At 37.9% G+C, this 18950-nt stretch overlaps 2 protein-coding genes across 3 annotated transcripts; both read left to right on the top strand.

Moving 5' to 3' along the window:
* On the top strand, positions 1-10034 carry adsl (adenylosuccinate lyase). Of its 2 annotated transcripts, none has more exons than XM_058416618.1 (13): positions 1-222; positions 2350-2553; positions 2727-2771; positions 3200-3279; positions 3892-4063; positions 4851-4897; positions 5036-5126; positions 5488-5557; positions 5836-5983; positions 6459-6549; positions 6687-6776; positions 7474-7746; positions 8391-10034. In XM_058416618.1, the coding sequence occupies exons 1-12, from the start codon at positions 82-84 to the stop codon at positions 7711-7713; spliced, it is 1419 nt and encodes a 472-aa protein (XP_058272601.1). In that variant the 5' UTR covers positions 1-81; the 3' UTR covers positions 7714-7746; positions 8391-10034. The 2 variants fall into 2 exon arrangements, with proteins under 2 accessions (XP_058272601.1, XP_058272596.1); XM_058416613.1 differs by having other exon boundaries at positions 2-222; positions 7474-7650.
* A 155-nt stretch (positions 10035-10189) lies between these two features.
* Positions 10190-18673, top strand: tmem150b (transmembrane protein 150B). Its single transcript, XM_058416640.1, has 7 exons — positions 10190-13328; positions 17108-17191; positions 17284-17343; positions 17431-17498; positions 17593-17720; positions 17817-17994; positions 18248-18673. The coding sequence occupies exons 2-7, from the start codon at positions 17127-17129 to the stop codon at positions 18403-18405; spliced, it is 657 nt and encodes a 218-aa protein (XP_058272623.1). The 5' UTR covers positions 10190-13328; positions 17108-17126; the 3' UTR covers positions 18406-18673.
* Positions 18674-18950: the final 277 nt, after the last annotated feature.

Below are 18950 nucleotides of genomic sequence, written 5' to 3'. Positions count from 1 at the left end.
AATACATACAAGAAGAAGAAGAAGAAGAAGGAAACGTGGTGTTGTTCAGTGTCCATTGTAAACTTTAGAAATCCTTCAGCGATGGCCAGCCCTGTGGAGGACAAGTACCGCTCTCCGCTGGTCTCCCGCTACGCCAGCAAGGAAATGGCTTATAACTTCAGTGATAAAAGGAAGTTCATAACATGGAGAAGGCTGTGGATTTATTTGGCCCAATCAGAGAAGGTTGGCTAGTTTTACATATTATATAAATATACATGAACACTTGTGTTATGGAACAATGTGTAGCGTTTACCTTCTTATTAATCCTGCTTCCAAAGAAACGCTTGAAGTTCATGACCTTGAAGGAGTCGCGCATCTCAAGTTGCTTCCTGCTATAAATAGTGGGAAGGAGGCTCTCAGCACTCACAGATCATAGACTATAGAAGTTATTCTAGTAGTATAATAATCTGCCTTGTGCATGTGCACTTATTTTATTCTTATTAACAGGAACTGTTTTCTAAAATTCGTGTCTGAATCCTATAAGGTGAAGAAATTCCTCTTATTGCAAAACATTAGAGATTAACCCATACACCCAATAAGGATCAGAGTCCTTACCTTAAACAAATCCTCCAGATAAGGCATCAGCTCTTAACTTCCAACATCAGCAAAAAAAATAAAACCCTGCTTTATCATGTTTAGTGATGGCTGATCCCCTTCATTTAAATCACAGGCACATGATGCACTCAGTGCCAATGTTCTCTCTATTTCCTGCCTTACAGCATGCAGGCATTTCAATTAAACTAATGCATGTCTTCTTATTTAGCTGCTGCATCTTTACAAGAAGGAAATTCACTTGTATAACGCATGTTTTTATTCGCCCTGTCTAACTGTATTTAACCACTTCAGTAGATGAGATGTTGGTGGCGTTCATCTGATTTTTAAACATGCTCTGAGCGTATTTCGTTATTGGCTCCAACACACACACACACACACACACACACACACAGCAACTCTCATAAAATTACAGTATCAAAAATATTTGTCCACCAGTAAAACAGGTAAACAACTTACTAATACCTTAGAGCATATGGATGCTATATAGGGTCCCTACATCTGTCATAGTAAATATATATGTTGTGATGATGTCTTTTAAGGTGTAAAATGCCATTTGTGAGCCTGGTGGAATAGGTGTATGTGTATATACACATTTATGTTACATTTACATTCTGACACTTTTTCTTTTTTCAAAATGATTATAAATGGGGCAGTACATGCAAAGTGAAAAATAAAGCAGAGGACAATACAGGTAGGGCTACTATACAAGATTTTTTGTAATTGAGTGCTACAGGAGCAAAGTGCACAGAGTTGTTTGTTTTTAGAGTGGGGACAAGTTGGGGTTAGTTAAGTGTTCACAGAAGAGGTAGGTCTTTAACTGTTTTATTGAACACAGTGACCCATTTGCTGTCCAGATTGAGGTTGAAAGTTCATTCTGCCACTGAGGGACAGTCAGTTCGACTGCTCTGGAAAGGGACCTCCTGCCTCAATGAATAGGCAGTACCATATAAAAATAATTTCCAGGGTTTGGGGATTACAGTGTGTGTGTACAATACACTGTACAATTCCTGAGTCCTTGACTCGAGTCCTGAGTTGCTTTATATCTTGGTGGTGTCTTCCAGCTGATGTTTCTTATTCAGAATAGAATTTACATAAACTCAGATATTCTCAAAACACTGTAGTTCTGACTTTTAGTCTTCTCTATGGTAATGGTGCGATGTGGTTATGACAGAACTGGTGTTTATATTTTGTTCTAACCTCTCTAGGCCTCTGTGCAGATCATTATTGGCGTCAGTAAAATCTGAAATGAAGACCACACTGTTTTCATTAGGACAGCAGGAAAAGCCATTCACTCTGGTCATATGCATGTCCTTCTTTCATCTGTTAGTGGAAATTCTTCAAAAAAAAAAATATTGGGTCTAATACAAAGTCACTGTTTAACACTGTTTTCTCTATATTTTAACGGTGTGTTAAATGTTTACTCTGTGTAATATGTGTGTGCCCTTTTAACGAGGAATGTGTAGCACATTGCATATGTAGTTATTTTAAACCTCACATTCATTATGTGGAAATGTCAGAGTGAGACTGAGTGTCCCGGACATTATTCCTGGCATGCAAACACACAGCTCAGAGAGTAGAGACAGTAGTGTATAGCAATATGAACATATGGAAGCATATTTTATTTTTAACTATTCTTTTACAGCTGTAACATGAGGGAGTGCAAAACTAATCCTTTCTAGACTTTTCTGATGTAAACTGTGGTGGTTAACCTTGCACAATGTTGTAACTGTTATTTATCTGTCTCTTGCACTACAGGAGCTGGGGCTGCCTATCACTGATGAGCAGGTAAAAGAGATGGAGGATCACGTGGAGGACATCAACTTTGCCATGGCAGCTGAGGAGGAGCGCAAACTTCGACATGATGTCATGGCCCACGTCCACACCTTTGCCTACTGCTGCCCTACTGCAGCTCCCATCATCCATCTAGGGGCAACGTCCTGTTATGTGGGAGACAACACAGTAAGAAGGGGCTAATACCTGCAACCATGGTGGGAGGATTATAAGGATAATTCACTGCCTGAAACTGGAGTGTATTAATATAAAAGTGCAAAAGCTGGCAGCTGTATCTACTAAATACTGAAACATGTTTGCACTGGTGGAATTAATTCAAAGTGGATCTCTTCCCTCACTAGGACCTGATTATGCTTCGTGATGGATTTGGACTCCTGCTGCCCAAGGTGACTGTAGCTCTAAACAAGCTTTATGGAGTGTTTTAAGGAATAAGACATGATGGGTCATGCTATTATAGGAAAATAAAGAACAACAGGGTTGTGTGATGCTCCCTGATGCATAGAAGAGGGCTGTTATTTCCCAAAGATTATTATTGCCTTTTATTCCTTTTATGGCACAGCAGTTTGGTCCGGTTAGGGGACAAAAATATATCGCATGTTATGTCTTGAAAACATATTTCAACAATTGGAAACAACAGTATTATTAAGTAATCAATTTACTATTTAGAACGTTTTTACTTCTGGTTGATTTGTAACAAAACGATATGATATCCACCGTATCTCAAAAAAATCTGTTGTTGTAATCAATCACATAATTGATGTATTGTCATATCTCCCAGTTCTCTGTCTGACTTTCTTCTGCTCTCTCCCTTCAGTTGGCCTGTGTTATTCACAGATTGGCTGATTTTGCAGAAAAATATGCCGACTTGCCAACTCTGGGCTTCACCCACTACCAGTGAGTGTGTTTCTCCTCACCACTACTAATGTCCATATTACACCGATCAGGCATAACATTATGAGCAGTGAGAGGTGACGTGTGACCTGTTAGTGGGTGGGATATATTAGGCAGCAAGTGAACATTTTGTCCTCAAAATTGATGTTAGAAGCAGGAAAAATGGGCAAGCGTAAGGATTTGAGCGAGTTTGACATGAACCAAATTGTGTAGACGACTGGATCAGAGCATCTCCAAAACTGCAGCTCTTGTGGGGTGTTCCCGGTCTGCAGTGGTCAGTATCTATCAAAAGTGGTCTAAGGAAGGAACAGTGGAGACAGAGTCATGGGTGGCCAAGGCTCATAGATGCATGTGGGGAGTGAAGGCTGGCCCGTGTGATCCGGTCCAACAGACGAGCTACTGTTGCTGAAATTGCTGAAGAAGTTAATGCTGGTTCTGGTAGAAAGGTGTTAGAATACACAGTGCATGATCTGTGATGGGTCAGGGCTGTTTTGGCAGCAAAAGGGGATCGCACAATATTAGGCAGATGGTCATAATGTTTACATAATTATTTTCTTGAACCTTGGCAATTTTATTTCTTAAAATTTAATTTCCCTTTTTGTATTTTTCTCTCAGGCCAGCTCAGCTGACTACAGTGGGCAAGAGAGCATGTTTGTGGCTGCAGGATCTGGTCATGGACATGCGCAACCTTGAGAGAGCTCAAGGAGATCTGCGGTTCCGAGGGGTGAAGGGGACCACCGGGACTCAAGCCAGCTTCCTGCAGCTCTTTGAGGGGGATCATGAAAAGGTGAACACCAAATGACTTGTGTGGCTGTGTTGCAACACAAATGGACCATCTATTTTTTTCTTTTGCTAACTGTCTTTTAAGTTTACTTTTACAGCATTTTATTTATTTCACATGCACTTTATTTATTACAAAACCATATACTGCACTGCCCTTGTAAAGTCTTGATATGACTTGACTATTGTACAGTACTAAAGTGCTGTCTTGCATTGTCCTGCTCTTTCTTGCATGTTTGAACACATGCACTTTATTTAATACTGTGTAGGATTCTATCTGTGTTTTATGTAGCACCATGGTCCTGGAGCAATGTCATTTCATTTCACTGGTGAATTGCACTAGATCTGTATGGCTGAAATGACAAAAATCTAACTGACTGTAGATTTAATAGGAATAAACATGAGACCACTTAAGCTTGTGTTTCCCAAAGTGGGCTCCAGGGGCCTTTGTGGTCCATTCAGCATAATTATTATGTGTATTCTTTAGTACTTTAATCAAATGACATATTAATAAACAAAAAATTAAAATCAGTTTAATATTTGAATATCTGGCATATGTTTATAAAATAAATCTGTAATCTGGACCATGGACTTTATTTGCATTAAGGGGAGTCGCTGATTTGTTCAGACATGCAGCATCAGGCCAGTGTTTAGGCATCATTTCATTTTAGCTGAGCTTACAGGAAGCACCACTTCATTTAATCTTCCAAATCGACTTTTGTGAGGGCTCATTTGAAGCGGTTATTTTTTCCGTTTCTTTATCATTAATAATAATTCTCGTATTTCTCGAACAGGTAGAGAAACTGGATAGAATGGTGACTGAAAAGGCTGGATTTAAAAAGTGAGTGTGACGCTGGTCATGTGTAAATTATGATCCAGTCAATACAACTAATTTCAGATGTTATTGATACCAGTGACATTTTTCTCAAATTTTCTTGGGGTTCATTTTATGCACTTCGTCATCATTATCCTGTTTTAGGTCATATATAGTGACGGGACAGACGTACAGCCGTAAAGTGGACGTTGACTGTCTGACTGTGCTGGCTAGCCTGGGAGCCACTGTACACAAGGTTAGTGTAAGACACACACACAGCTTTTCATCTTTACTGTAGCATTTTTAAAAGATTCAGTAGGCTTATACAGAGCAATGCCTCTGTTATAATTAATTTCAAGCTGATGAAGAATTTTCCCAGAATTTTTTTATTCACCAGACTGACAGGAATTTCAAACCGAGCATTTAAGAGACTGACATGACTCAGATCAGCAATCAGATAATAAGCTCTCGCTTAGTCCAGCTGTTCCACTAGAACCGATTATACACTGTTTTTCCTGAATATTTGCTATCCTCTATTTAGATAAAGTGAAGCAACACAAGTTTGTATCCTCGCAGTAGTGTCTGTCGTGTCTTAACATGTTTTGTGCCTCTTGTAGATTTGTACTGATATCCGTCTACTGGCTAACCTGAAGGAGATTGAGGAACCGTTCGAGAAAGAGCAGATAGGTAAGTAAGCGTGTTTGTGTGGCACATTGCTGAACTCCTAGTACGAAACAGGGCAGCATGCTTTATTGTGGTGTTGTTTTTTTTTCCCTTTCCCAAAAGCAGATGCATATCTGGATGATTGATGTAGAGCTATTCTATAGTGTTATTTTTTCTCTTTAACATATTTAGATCAATAACATGGTCAAATACTGAGCAACAAAAAGACAACAGAAATAGAAAAGAACATATTTGGGGGGGAAAAGGAAGAAAAAATAAACAGTGTTATGTTCATGTGTCAGGTTCAAGCGCTATGCCGTATAAGAGGAACCCGATGCGTGCAGAGCGCTGCTGTAGTCTCGCTCGGCACCTGATCGCTCTGGTGTCTGATCCTCTGCATACTGCCTCGGTACAGTGGCTGGAAAGAACTCTGGATGATAGTGCAAACAGGTACTGTATATACACACACACCATGTTACATTTATACAGTGCTTTAAACATGTAAATTCCATGCTTTCTGTTATGCTATGGCAGAAAGACTGGGGTTTACGTGACATTTAATAAAGATTATTTTGTTTTTGTTTTTTTAACATGAATAAATCCCCATTCTTTCTTTTTCAATTTTCAATCAGGGGTTTTCTTCGATATTAATACTGAATGATACGCGATGAACACGGCTCATCTTTTATCAAATCACTTGACAGTTTAATTTGTTTGCATTTTGATTAATTTACCTCAGAAGGGTTTTTTTTATCCAAATTATTTTAATCATTGAATTTTTGTTACTATCACCCACCTTGCTAAACATGACTGACTTTAAACTCTTAACTCTTCTGTTTCCCGAGCCAGACCCTAACCAGACCATACTGTAGACCATAGTATCTAATCTGAGCTAATCTCTGTGTGTGTGTGTGTGTGTGTTTAGGAGAATCTCTCTGCCCGAGTCCTTCCTCACAGCTGACATCATCCTCAGCACCCTACAGAATATAACTGAGGGTCTGGTGGTCTATCCTAAGGTATGTGCATGTACAGTTTAGTCTAGACTATGAGTCATTCAGAATAACCTAAATGCCTTAAACCTTTCTTTTTTTGGTCTGTGTTTGTCTCGCAGTCTTCATTGTTCTTAATTTAACTTTTCTGGCGCACTCTGTAGGTGATCGAGAGGCACATCCGCCATGAGCTTCCCTTTATGGCCACTGAGAACATCATAATGGCCATGGTAAAGGCAGGAGGGAACAGGCAGGTATGAACCTCTGTGTAGCCGTATTATTACCTGTGTTCTTTTGCTTTTTGCTCAACTCTAATCTGTGCAGTTTTAATACAACTATGATTGGGTAGTTGTAGTGGTCTGTGTGGTCGCATGTTGTTCTGTGTAGTTTTATAGTGGTTTTCACACTGGATACTGCCATATCCGAGTGTGATTATCCCCCCCCCCCCCCGTTGCCCTTGGTACATTTGCATTCGTGTTACATTATGACAAAAGTACATGCTATTATGCAAAGTAAGGTTCCTGTTTTCCTTTTGGATTCCACAACGTTCCCCTGCCCATCATGCTACACGTCTGTTGTGGAAACGAATGATGTCGTCATCAGCTTAAATGCAGGATACTTTACTTACTGAATAGTTTATTATTGAATTGCCGTTTCAACTGAATTCAGATGCCTCTACTACAGGTAGTCTCAGGTTGATGTGCTTCCTGCTCCATATGACAGCTTTAAAAATAACAATTTTTCTTGTGAACCTTGCTCAGCAACAGACAAAACTCCCAGTGCGAAAGCCCCTTATGTAACCTTATGGTGCTGAAGGAACGTTTTTTTGTTTCAATGTGTACTGTCCTAGTTGACTGATGTTCAATGCATTGTATATAGCACAAAGTGTTTGATATCTTGACGTTAACCCCATCCTTTCTTTTGTATGTCTCTGTCTACCCATGAGTTCAGGATTGCCACGAGAAGATCCGGGTGTTGTCTCAGGAGGCAGCGGCTGTGGTGAAGCAGGAAGGAGGAGATAATGACTTCCTTGCTCGAGTGCTGGCTGATCCATACTTTGCTCCTATAATTAACCAGCTAGATGCCCTTCTGGAACCTAAAACCTTCATTGGCAGAGCCCCACAACAGGTTTACTCACTTACTCTCACACATCTGTACCAAAGGCCAAAGGCTATTCAGCTCCTTGCCTGATTCCTTTCACGTAATACCATCTATCCAGCTGAGGTTAGTTTTTAGGTTGTAGTGATAAGTATTGGTATTAAAGTTTTATAATACTCTGTAAATTGAAACTACTAGGCATATCTAATATGAAAATGATTGTACTGTCACTTAGTGATAGTGAATTTGTTTTAATCAGAGCTCCAACACCCAGTCACAGCTAAAAGTGTCACTTTTTTTAAAAATCTGTTGTGAATATACACCGTGTTAAGTGCATATTTTTGTATCCAATATAAAGGTTTGACCATATGTAGCATTTTTGTGTATGTAAGCACAGGTTTTGGGTGTTCCTTGTGTCGTACCCTGATAATACAGCATAAGTAAAATGAATAAGAAGCTTAGTCAGGATGCTGTCTAGCCTGGCAGATTGTTTGGGTTATGGGAAAGTTAAACAAAATAATGATTAGACATTATTACTGGGGTTAAGTAAAAGAAATTAATCAATGGTTTGCATAATTGTCTATTTTCTTTTAATCTCCAAACTCCTGCATGCTGGCTGGTGGAGCATTTATTTATTTTGTGTTGGAAACAGTGACGATATAAAAGATGACAGTTCATCTGAATTCAAATAGCTTTGCTAAATCATGTAGTGAAAAAGCATTATTTGGGATCTGCAAACCCTAAGTGCCTCATTTCCTTCTTTCTCACAGGTTGCCAGATTTCTCTCTGAAGAGGTTAAACCTGTGCTCGAGCCCTATAAGAGTAAGCTGGATGTTACGATTGAACTGGAGCTCTGACGCACACAAACGCACGTCCTTGAAAACCTGCCCACAAAGCTGCAAAACAGTGACTTCAGCCGTTCATCTGCTGTGTTTCATATCAATGAGATTTTTACAGCACGTTTGGGCACTGCAAGGATAATCAAGGCTCAATACTTGAATTCCATGATTTTCTTTTTAGTATTATTGTTTTGGGATTCATTTCAAAACATCAATCAGTATTTAAATAAAAAGAGCTAAATGGGTAGATGGAATTTATCAGTAATATGTAATTAGGTGTTTACAGGTACACTGGGACAATGTGGTCTGGACTTTTGAGGGCAGTAATAAGGTGTGTAGTTAATCAGTGCCAGAACATCACAGAAAGGCAAATATACCCTCAGGTCCAGGGTGAAGAAATAGTACACCATCTGACATATTTTAAAAGGACATTAAATATAAGACTAAAATTAAGGTTTAAAAAAAATACACTATACAATATCATTATCTTGTCACTTTATTTGGAACATCTGTACACCTACTCATTCATTCGATTATTTAATCAGCCCGTCATGTGGCAATGGTGTAGTGTGTAAAATCATGCAAAGGACAACAGTTTGGGTAATGTTGACATCAGCCATCATTATGGAGAAAAATATGATCAATATTTGAGAATATTTGCTCAAACCTAATCAGATTTCTGTTCTTGGCTGACATGTGGAACCCAATGCAGCCTTCTGTTGCTGATGTTGCTCATTCACCTCAGCGATTGATATATTTTTAAGTTCAGAGATGCTTTTTTGCTCACCACAGGTGGAAAGTTGTAGCTCAGTGGTTAAAGTGTCAGCCTACTGATTGAAAGGTTGTGAGGTAGAATCTACGCACCAGCAAGCTGCCACTATTGGGCCCTTAAGTACAAGCCCCTCAGTTGCTTAGCTGTCTAATGGAGATACTGTAAGTGTAAGTTGCTCTGGATAAGGGTCTCTGCCAGATGTAAAGAGTGGTTATTTGAGTTACTAAATCTTTCATTCTATCCGATCTGGCTATTTTCCTTTGTTCTCTCTGATCAACAAGGCATTTCCACTAACAGAACTGTTGCACTATTTTTTACACCATTCTTTGTAAACTCTGAGGACTTTGGCAGTTTATGAAATACCCAGAGCTGCCTATCAATAGCACAATAGTTACAATAACAGTGTCATGGTTAAAGCCACTGAGATCACATTTTTTTTCTTCATTCTGATGCTTTTCATTTGTATCTGCATGATTGTATTCGTTGTTGTACGTGCTGTAGTACGATGGGCTCATTAGATAATTGTATGAATTAGTAGTTGTATAGGTAAATAAACTAATAAACTGTCCAGCACAGTGATTTATGCCTGATGAAACCGTATTCATCATGTATAGTTAAGTATTTTAGAGCAGAATTGGGCCTCCAGTTTCAGGACAAATCACAGGTTTATATTATTGTGCTTCTATCCTGTTATCACTTTATAGTAGCAGCTGATTCACAGGTACTTAAATAAAGTGATTAAAGGTCTTGTTTCCCAAGTAAAATGTGTAATTGTTGATGTGTTAAAGCTAAAGTGACTTTTATATTACATTTATGCTTTCTCTTTTTTTTCCCTGCGCACAAATGATGGAAGGATTGTTTATATCTGCTATAACAAGTAAGACCTGGAGCGAAATTGTTTCACAGACCTTCCACAACATTAAATATAATGAAAAAAACATGATAATAAAAATATGATGAGGCATCATCATTGCAATTGATGGCCAATGTGGAATAACAAGAAAAACCAAACACTTAATAAGCTGTGGTTAACAATCTGTAGGAAAATAATATATTGAAGTTTTTTTTTTATTGAAATTATTATGATTATTACAATTTTTTGTTCCTGGGTAGTGAATAACACTTTCCAATTACTCTTGATGGAAATGATAAAAAAAATAATAATAAAGAATAAAAAAAATAGCTATTCAAAATTAGCCCAGTTACAGAAATTAATAGAAAATTCTGGAATATTCTATCCAGAACATTCCAAATAATCTAGAAAAATCTAAATTGCTCTAAAAACATGCCACAAAGTTTTAGAATATTCCAGAAAAAGAGAGCTAGATTTTCTCCAAATTTCTTGTTTTTTTCCAAGAATTTCCTTAAATTTCTGGATGATTCTAGAAAAAAGGGTGGAATCAGAAACATTCCAGAGAGTTCTACCTCATTTTTAAAGGTAGTACATTTTCAAAGTTTCATTGCAATTCAAGAGGTTTTTTGGAAAGTGTAATTGACCTCTTTTTCACATGTTTATAGAAATATAAGAATTTGAGAATCCCATTGCCCAGGGTTCAAACTTTCATGGCTAAGATGGGTTTTTTCTCTTTATTTGAGTTACAAAGAATGGGGGAAATAACACTTATTTCCCAGGAACAAGAAAAAAGTAAAAATTTGTGACAAACTTAGTGTTTTTTTCCAATAACAGTAACTCTGTTTGTCTTCGGCTGCATTACATCACTTCAGCGTTGATTATTTTCCTATAACAGCGCATCCCTTTGTGCTCTTCGGGGTCAGTAATGATGTTTGTGCCATTCAGGTCATATTCTGTAATATGACATTCCTCTTAGCGTTGTCAAATTCTGCTCCTTCCAACAGCATGATGCAAAAAGCCTCCTTTCTGATTCCTCAGCGATCTTGTTTTGATGCTCTGTGCCCGCTTTCTTCATCTACACAGACAGAATCAGCACCCAACATGGTCTTGTAGCCCACTCTAGACACAAAGTCTGATGAGTAAAGCATTCAAAGGACATTCAGCACACCAGTGTAGAATTTGGGTGTGATTTGCCCGGTTTGTTTTCTTGCATGACCATCACCATTCTCTATTGTCTACTGCCTTATTTATACACACCTTACTCACATGCCATACGTATATGTGTGGGGAGGTGTGTAAGTGTGTATATGTGAGGTGGGTGTTTAAGCTTCTGACTGAACTGGGAATTTAGTGTATAGATAACCATGAATGCTATTTATTTGTCCTTTGCAATACCTTTATAATGCAGGAGTCTTGAAGATTCAGAAATTAATCACCAACAGTGTGTTGAACATCATTTCTATTTCTATCCAGTCTTTTAGTCCCATTATACCACAGCAATTTACTAACAAAATGTATTATTAAAGAATGACGGTATGGAAACATTTCACCCATTTATTGTTACGTTTAAGTTGGGAAATGAAACAAGTTAGTTCCTATAATGCTCGTGCTCTAGCAACTATAAACAGTTGTTTTCTCATCAGCCTCTATAGTTTCCTCTTTCTTCTTAATAAGAAAGAAAAATGCAGCCTGTAATATTCCTTCGAAACCACAAAAACCACCCGTGCCAGATAACCCAAGAGAACAGCCTTCCCTCTGATTATTACAAAACTCTATCACTAGTGACTCTTTTCAAAACATTTCCTTACAAATAACTTCAACATGCCAATTATACTCATTTTTAGGAAACATTTTATGTGGAGCGTTCGCCACGCTAACAGACTAGTATGAGATCACTTTGAAAGGCATTAGAAAACCAGCAAACACATTTTAAATACAGGTCACCTATTCACCCATGTTATATTTATCTATATCTGCATCAGTTATGTAGAAAATACAATTAACAAAGTTTACAACTGATTACAAAATGATCATGAAGCAACTATGGTTCTGAGCAGCATGTTTTGTTTAAAGTCATTGATCCCATTTCAGTGGATGTTTGGGACTCAGTGAAAATCTCTTACCTTTCCCTCCTGATACCAGAGCTGTTTGGATATACAGTGTTGCATTTTCGATAAATGCTTCACTTTTAACTGGCACTTTTATAAATGCTCGCTGATCTAAAAGTATTAAAATGAGTTGTGACTTACTGCAATAGTGCCTCAGGTGATGCTGCTGCCTCTCAGCTCCCCAGCTGTGTCTGTGTGGATTCTCTGGTTTCCTTTCACAACATGCCTGTAGGTGGACTGACTACACTAAATTGCCCTCGGGTTCGAGTCAGTGTGTGAATGTGTGGTGCTCTTTAATGGACCGGTGTTCCAATCAGGATATATATTTCCACGTCACACCTAGTGTTCCTGGGATAGGCTCTGATCCACTGTGACTCTGATCAGGATAAAATGTGTACGGAAGATGAATAAAAGAATTACAGCAGTGCGTTGGGTATGTCTTAATACATTTGTGTCTTTGTGCATATGAGATAATCTGACTAATTGGGGAAATGTGCAATAAATCAGTGATGCTGGCTCAAAGTCCACCATAGGCAGCCATCTTTATTAATTTCTTCATCAATGTGTCTAGTCCACTTATAACTTAAGTGAGTTTTACAAGCTCTACAAGCTCTCTTGTGAATGTGTTAATCAGTGAAAATATAACTCTAGGGACGCTTTATTCTGTGTTATTCAGTGGCCTATATTGCATTTGAAGAAGATTCAGTATTATTGAATTCACTGTATTTATACAATTGCTAAAGCATTCAAGAACAATATCATTTGTCATGAAAAAGTTCATCAGTTCATCTCCCTGTGCCTAATTTCTATTTTTATTTCCACACATTACCAAACACTGAGGCTAGTCTGTATTGTTAGAGACACACCCAAAATGACGTTGCCTCTAAATTCGTCATCATCACTATCATCATCATTTAGACACCTGCAAGTGTGCTGTATTTGGTCTCTAGTGTAATACAGTTATTATTCATATCACTTGGGTCATAAAACTGTCAGCGAGGGCAAAGTGCAGCCTTCCCTGATAAAACGCTGTGATAAAACACTGTATAATCCATATGGTTATATGAGCCTCGGGAACGAGCAAGAAAGAACTTGAACACGAGAGGACACATTCAGATACACAAAACCAGGACCACGTGAGTGCTTTTTCTTTTTCTTTCTTTTCTCACTTTGGTCTGGCTGAACTTTCACGAAAGTCACGGACTCAGGTGGGGCTTGGAAAACTATTTAAATGTGTATGGAAGATAAATAAATATGTAAGATAAGTATAATTTAGCTCAAGAATGAGTAATGATTGGTTTTAAAGTTTACAGACATTTATACAATCCCAAAGTAATGGTGCTAATGAAGTTTTATCCAACTTTACTGAACCTATATTACTGTGTGTAATGTATTTAATCTAAGCAGGGATAATATGGAGGCCTGGACTGGATGGGGGGGTCTAGAGTTCCGTAATCCAGTGACATGTGGAATAGGTCTGTTTGATAAAACTATTAGATAAAAATGGATGATAGATTATTCCTGGGCATAAAAAGACTTACTGCATAATGCTATAATTTACTAAATACTGCAATTTGGTAATAAATAGTTTATTAGTCTCACGGTGTGCTGGCAATTTATGTAATAAGTATTTATTCAATAAATACCATTGCGCAAATGAAATCTTTATTTTTTGAATATTTACATGTTTAATCTTTTATGAACAAAATACTATCTTTGCTTGTTTGGAAAAGATCTGATGCACAGAATGTTATTCATGGCTGATTATGACTGTAGAGTAATAGTCACTTGATCTTGTTTTTTTTTTTTGAAAATCAATTTAAGCTGCACTATACCATTTTTAAGCACTGGTCACTCCATAAAGAAGTGATACTGACTTAATAGTACTGTAGGAAAACATATTTTGAGGGCACTCTTGAATCTACTGTAACATACATTTCTCTTTAAATAATAATTTACATATCCCAGCTCTCACCACCAAATGGTGATCAACTCAGACGGTGATCAGGAACTGTGAACTAGCCTACAGTTGGGGGGCCAACTCTGGGGATCTTTCTCCCATTCAGTGCTTTGTTTAAGAGTATCACCTCTAAGCTTTGGCATTAGTATACCAGGGAGTCGACACCTGTGAGGTCTACCTCCCCTGGTCTGCTTCGGTGAATTCACAACAGTACCATTGACTGTATTTACCAAAAGACTGATAATCGGCTGTTGATTTCTCTGTCATTTTATGTATGGGATGGAACGATTTGGTTGCCTAATGCCTATAACTTTACTGATTATTAGATTGTATGTTACTGGTCATAGAGTCAATACGATATAACTGTGTGCTATAGCTATGTGTATGCTTGTGCTCTAGCAGCTATAAATAGTTGTTTTCTCACCAGCCTCTACAGTTTCCTCTCACTTCAAGTTAATAAGAAAGAAAAATGAAGCCTGAGAAACTGCAAAGAGCTTCTGTGCCAGATAACCCAAGAGAACAGCGTTTTCTCTGACCATGTTACAAAGCACTATCACTGGTGACTCTTTTCAAAAATGACATAAACATTTCCTGAAAGAAAACGTCAACATGCCAATTATACACATTTTTAAAAACACATGGAGTGTTCACCACATTAAGTGTATGAATGTATAAATCTGCATTAAAGCCTGAGATATTCCCAGAATATCAATCTTTTGCGGTAACAGACTGTTATGAGATCACTTTGAATGGCATTAGAAAACCAGCAAATATATTTTGAATAAATTAAAGGTCACCCATTAGCCGTTAGTTATATTTATCTATGTCAAAAATACAATTAACAAAGATTACAAAACAATCAAGAAGCAATTGAAATACCTCATATCGTATATATTAGTATCCTGATGTGTATGGTTCTGAGCAGCGTGTTTTGATTAAGGTCATTTATCCCATGTCAGATGATAGTGGTTCACTGAGGATCTCTTGCCTGTCCCAAATATTCATGAAGAAACAGTCTACAGAAACTAAAGTACAGGATGTGTTTGCCACACTAATTTTAATATTGCTCAGTAAATCATTTCCTCATAATATAACTGAATAATCAACTATTAGACACTAAGCCAGTGTATGAATTCAATAAACAAAGTCTGGAATATTCTACTAGTCTTCTATCATAGTCCTCGAAGTTATGAAAAACTTCTCACAAAAGGTCCAGTTTTACGAAAGTTCTTTCACTGCCACTTCAAAAATAAAAAGGTTTGAGCTTATCGAAAAAAACCCAAACTGACTGCAAATATCTTCTTTCCAGATATAATTCCAATAAAGTGCAGTACATCCTTTAAGCCACAGATTTTCTTATCTGCCCTTTAATTCCCTCAAGTGTTTTGTCCTCAAGCTGTTTGAGTGCATAATGGGTCAAAGAGGACACTAATGCTCTTTTCCCCTCCAGACCTGGCTCCTCCCCCTTTTCTTTTCTTACCAACCATGCTGCCCAGGCCATGCACTAACAATGCTCAGCCAATGAAAAAAGGTTAAAATAGAAAGCAATGAAAACATTTAAATAAAGATGTTTGAGCCTTACATGAACTCTACAGGTTACAAAACATCACAGATGTTGAATTTTGTCGTCCCTTTTACAAGATTTACTCATATTAAAACCAGCAGAATAAAATCAAATGATTTAGCTGAACAGATGAGTTATTATTCATGAAATCTCTGAAACATCTAGGATTTAAAATGATGGGAATTTTGCCTCTATTTACTGAGTCAAGTTCAATAAGAGCTGGCTTTTTTGGCTCCCGAATCACTCTTTGACATTTTCACACAAAGCTGGCCAAAAACACTGATCTTTGCCTATCACATTACTTGTTCAATCAAATCTTACTGAACATTCTGGGTAACATTCTGGTCTTTGCCTTGCCTTATATGCTGCAGTGCCAAAGTCAATCTGCTGTTTTACTGTAAGAACATTAACCTGATTCATTTCCCCAATGTGATACATGCATCATAAAAAGCAGAAACATAGTCAAAACCTCACACTGACTCATTCAGTCATTTCTGAGAAAACTCGACTTTCTCTTTAGAACTCAAAAAACAATCTGACTCTCTGTATATAAATAGGACAGTCTAGAAAAAGCATTTCACTACATGCTGTACTGTGTATGATTGTGTATGTGACAAATAAAATTTCAATTTGATTTCAATTTGAAAATCGTTATTTTGTACCAAATAGATTAGATATTGTCCAAATTCACTGGATGCTTTTAAGTCATGATTGCAGTGTACGTGATTGACAAGATTAGGGAATAACACTAGCAAAATTATTAAAGCATCTATTGCAATATACTGTACATCTCACAAGAGGCAGTGCAGGCTCAGCAGATAAGGCTCTGGGTTAGAAGGTCAGCTTCAAGACCCTGTACTGCTAAACTGCCACTGTTGGGCCCTTGGACAAGGCCCTTAACCCTCTCTACTTCAGTGGTGCTGTATAATGGCTCAATCCTTCAATTCCTAATAAACTGGGATGTGCAAAGAAAATAATTCACTGTGCTCTAATGTACATGTGATAAATAACGGCTTCGTCTTCTTTTTCTTCTTCTTCTTCTTCATCATCATCATCAACATCTTCCTCTTCTTCATCACAATGTTCACCTTGACTAATACACAAATGACACACACTAACACACAACTTTGATAGTTTCTTTATTGAGCTCCCATGGCACTATGGTGTACACCCCTTTTCAGTACTGTTGTGTTGTTGATCTGCCTCTTCTTTTATCACATTAGCTTCTTTGTTTTCTGCCTGATGATTCATAATGAGCAAATAACATATGATGCATGATAGGACTGTTTTAGATGTGACATACAGTAGACATTTGTCATATTCATGAGAAAGTATAAACAAGAAGATAACTATGACATGCAATAAGAGACTTTTATTTGTTGTGTCAACAGGCAATTTGATTGGTCCATCATGTGGGCATGGGCACTACTTCCTGTTATCCTAGCAGTGTTTGGCATGCTAGGCATTTGGACTGTGTATGTATCTGTTGTCTTCTTCTCTCTTTTGTCATTTCTGTGAATAGTGTGCATTGCATGCTTCATGGCATGTTTATGTTTTTATATGCCAGGTTTGGTTTAGCTGTGTCTAATGAGACAGTGAATCTGACAGCCGAGTTCCCGTACATCAGGTGATTATTATTTGACCTGCATGACATACCACCCTTAGTCTTTTATAAGTTTAGTAATTGGTTACGTTACTGGTATTATTTTCTCAGCACGTGTGGAACATATAACCCTCAGAGCTGTCTCTTCTCCCAGATATGCAACATCTGCTCTGTGCTAGGTGAGTTCTTCTCAAACTTTTTCTCTGTCTTTCTCACTATGTCTCACCCATTTTCATTCATTCATTCATTTATTTAGTCTCTCTTCCTCTGCAGCTCTGTGGATTGTGATAATAAGGTTCCAGCAGGTGAGGGATTTGAATTGTGCATCAGGTGTAAACACAGCCAGTCTGATCCTGGGGTTCATTTCATCAGTAGGAATCTCCATCCTGGGAAACTTCCAGGTATGTCCTACTGTCCCACTTCTAAAAAAGAAAAAGGTGTTACCTGTTCTTCCTCGTCTTCGTCGTGTGTTTGAACATTTATTTTCTCCTTCTCAGCAATCAGTGGTGATGGGTGCTCACTTGTTGGGTGCCTTCCTGGCGTTTTTTCTGGGTCTGGCATACTTCTGGGTTCAGGTGTGGCTTACTTACCGTGCAAAACCATCACGTGACGTGAAGTGGGCGGGGCCTGCACGGATCATTTTCTGCAGTCTTTGCACGTGCTTGGTTGTTGCCAGTATCCTTCAAACTGCCATTGCAAATAACAGTCTAAAAAACTGTGTGATAGTTAGAGCTTTGGAAGCTAGAGAGAACTGATATATGCTCCTAATAAAATTATCATGCATCATTAATCAACTTTAAGATGCATGACATGATTAGGTGTTATGATCACATTGCGGACAAATGTCACACACACACACACACACACATACACACACACAAATATATGTTCAAACTCTCTGTGTTGAACCTTAACTCCTGTCCCACAGTGTCTGTGCTCCATAACACAGGCTACAGATCTGCAGCTGCCATATGTGAGTGGGCTTTGGTGACATGCTTCTTCATGCTATTCGGCATTTTCTCTGCAGAGTTTCGCCACATTGACTGCCATGAACTACATGTGCAAAAGCAAGTTCAGCAAATTTAACCCTGAGTTTCCAACACAGGAAAGTAACATGGTGACACTGACAGGACAGTTAACCAACACACAGACACCTGTTACCATGTGAGAGTGTAACCCACTGTATGGATGTAAAGCTTTATTATATTGTATGTTATGGGTTTAAGCTGCTAATACAGACCTAATGTTTTAGGATAAGAGAACTTTTAGTGGTCTTATCGAATGTATCACGTTTTACTAAAAATGTCTAATTTATAAACCAACCCATTTATATTGACATTGGTATGTTCATATCTTGCTGAAATAATAAATAAAAAGAAAGTGTTGTTTGATGTCACTCAGTTTGTACAACCATAAGAACTGGAATATTTTGTAAATTCCAGATCCGCATATGTATTGACTAGTAAACAGTACATAGTGACAACAAAAAGCAAAAATGGGATTTTTCAAAATCAATAACAACACCAACAGAACCTCAGGCAGCTTGCTGACCATGGTCCTAAGTTTTTAACTAACAGAATATTTTCAGTCATTTGTGTAAACAAACTATTGCACAGAACTTTCATAAAATG

This window comes from Hemibagrus wyckioides, linkage group LG02 (assembly GCF_019097595.1).
Source record: "Hemibagrus wyckioides isolate EC202008001 linkage group LG02, SWU_Hwy_1.0, whole genome shotgun sequence".
In the NCBI taxonomy this organism is placed as follows: Eukaryota; Metazoa; Chordata; class Actinopteri; order Siluriformes; family Bagridae; genus Hemibagrus; species Hemibagrus wyckioides.
The sequence above is the reverse complement of the archived record's forward strand: the minus strand, read 5'-3'. Positions and strand labels throughout refer to the sequence as shown.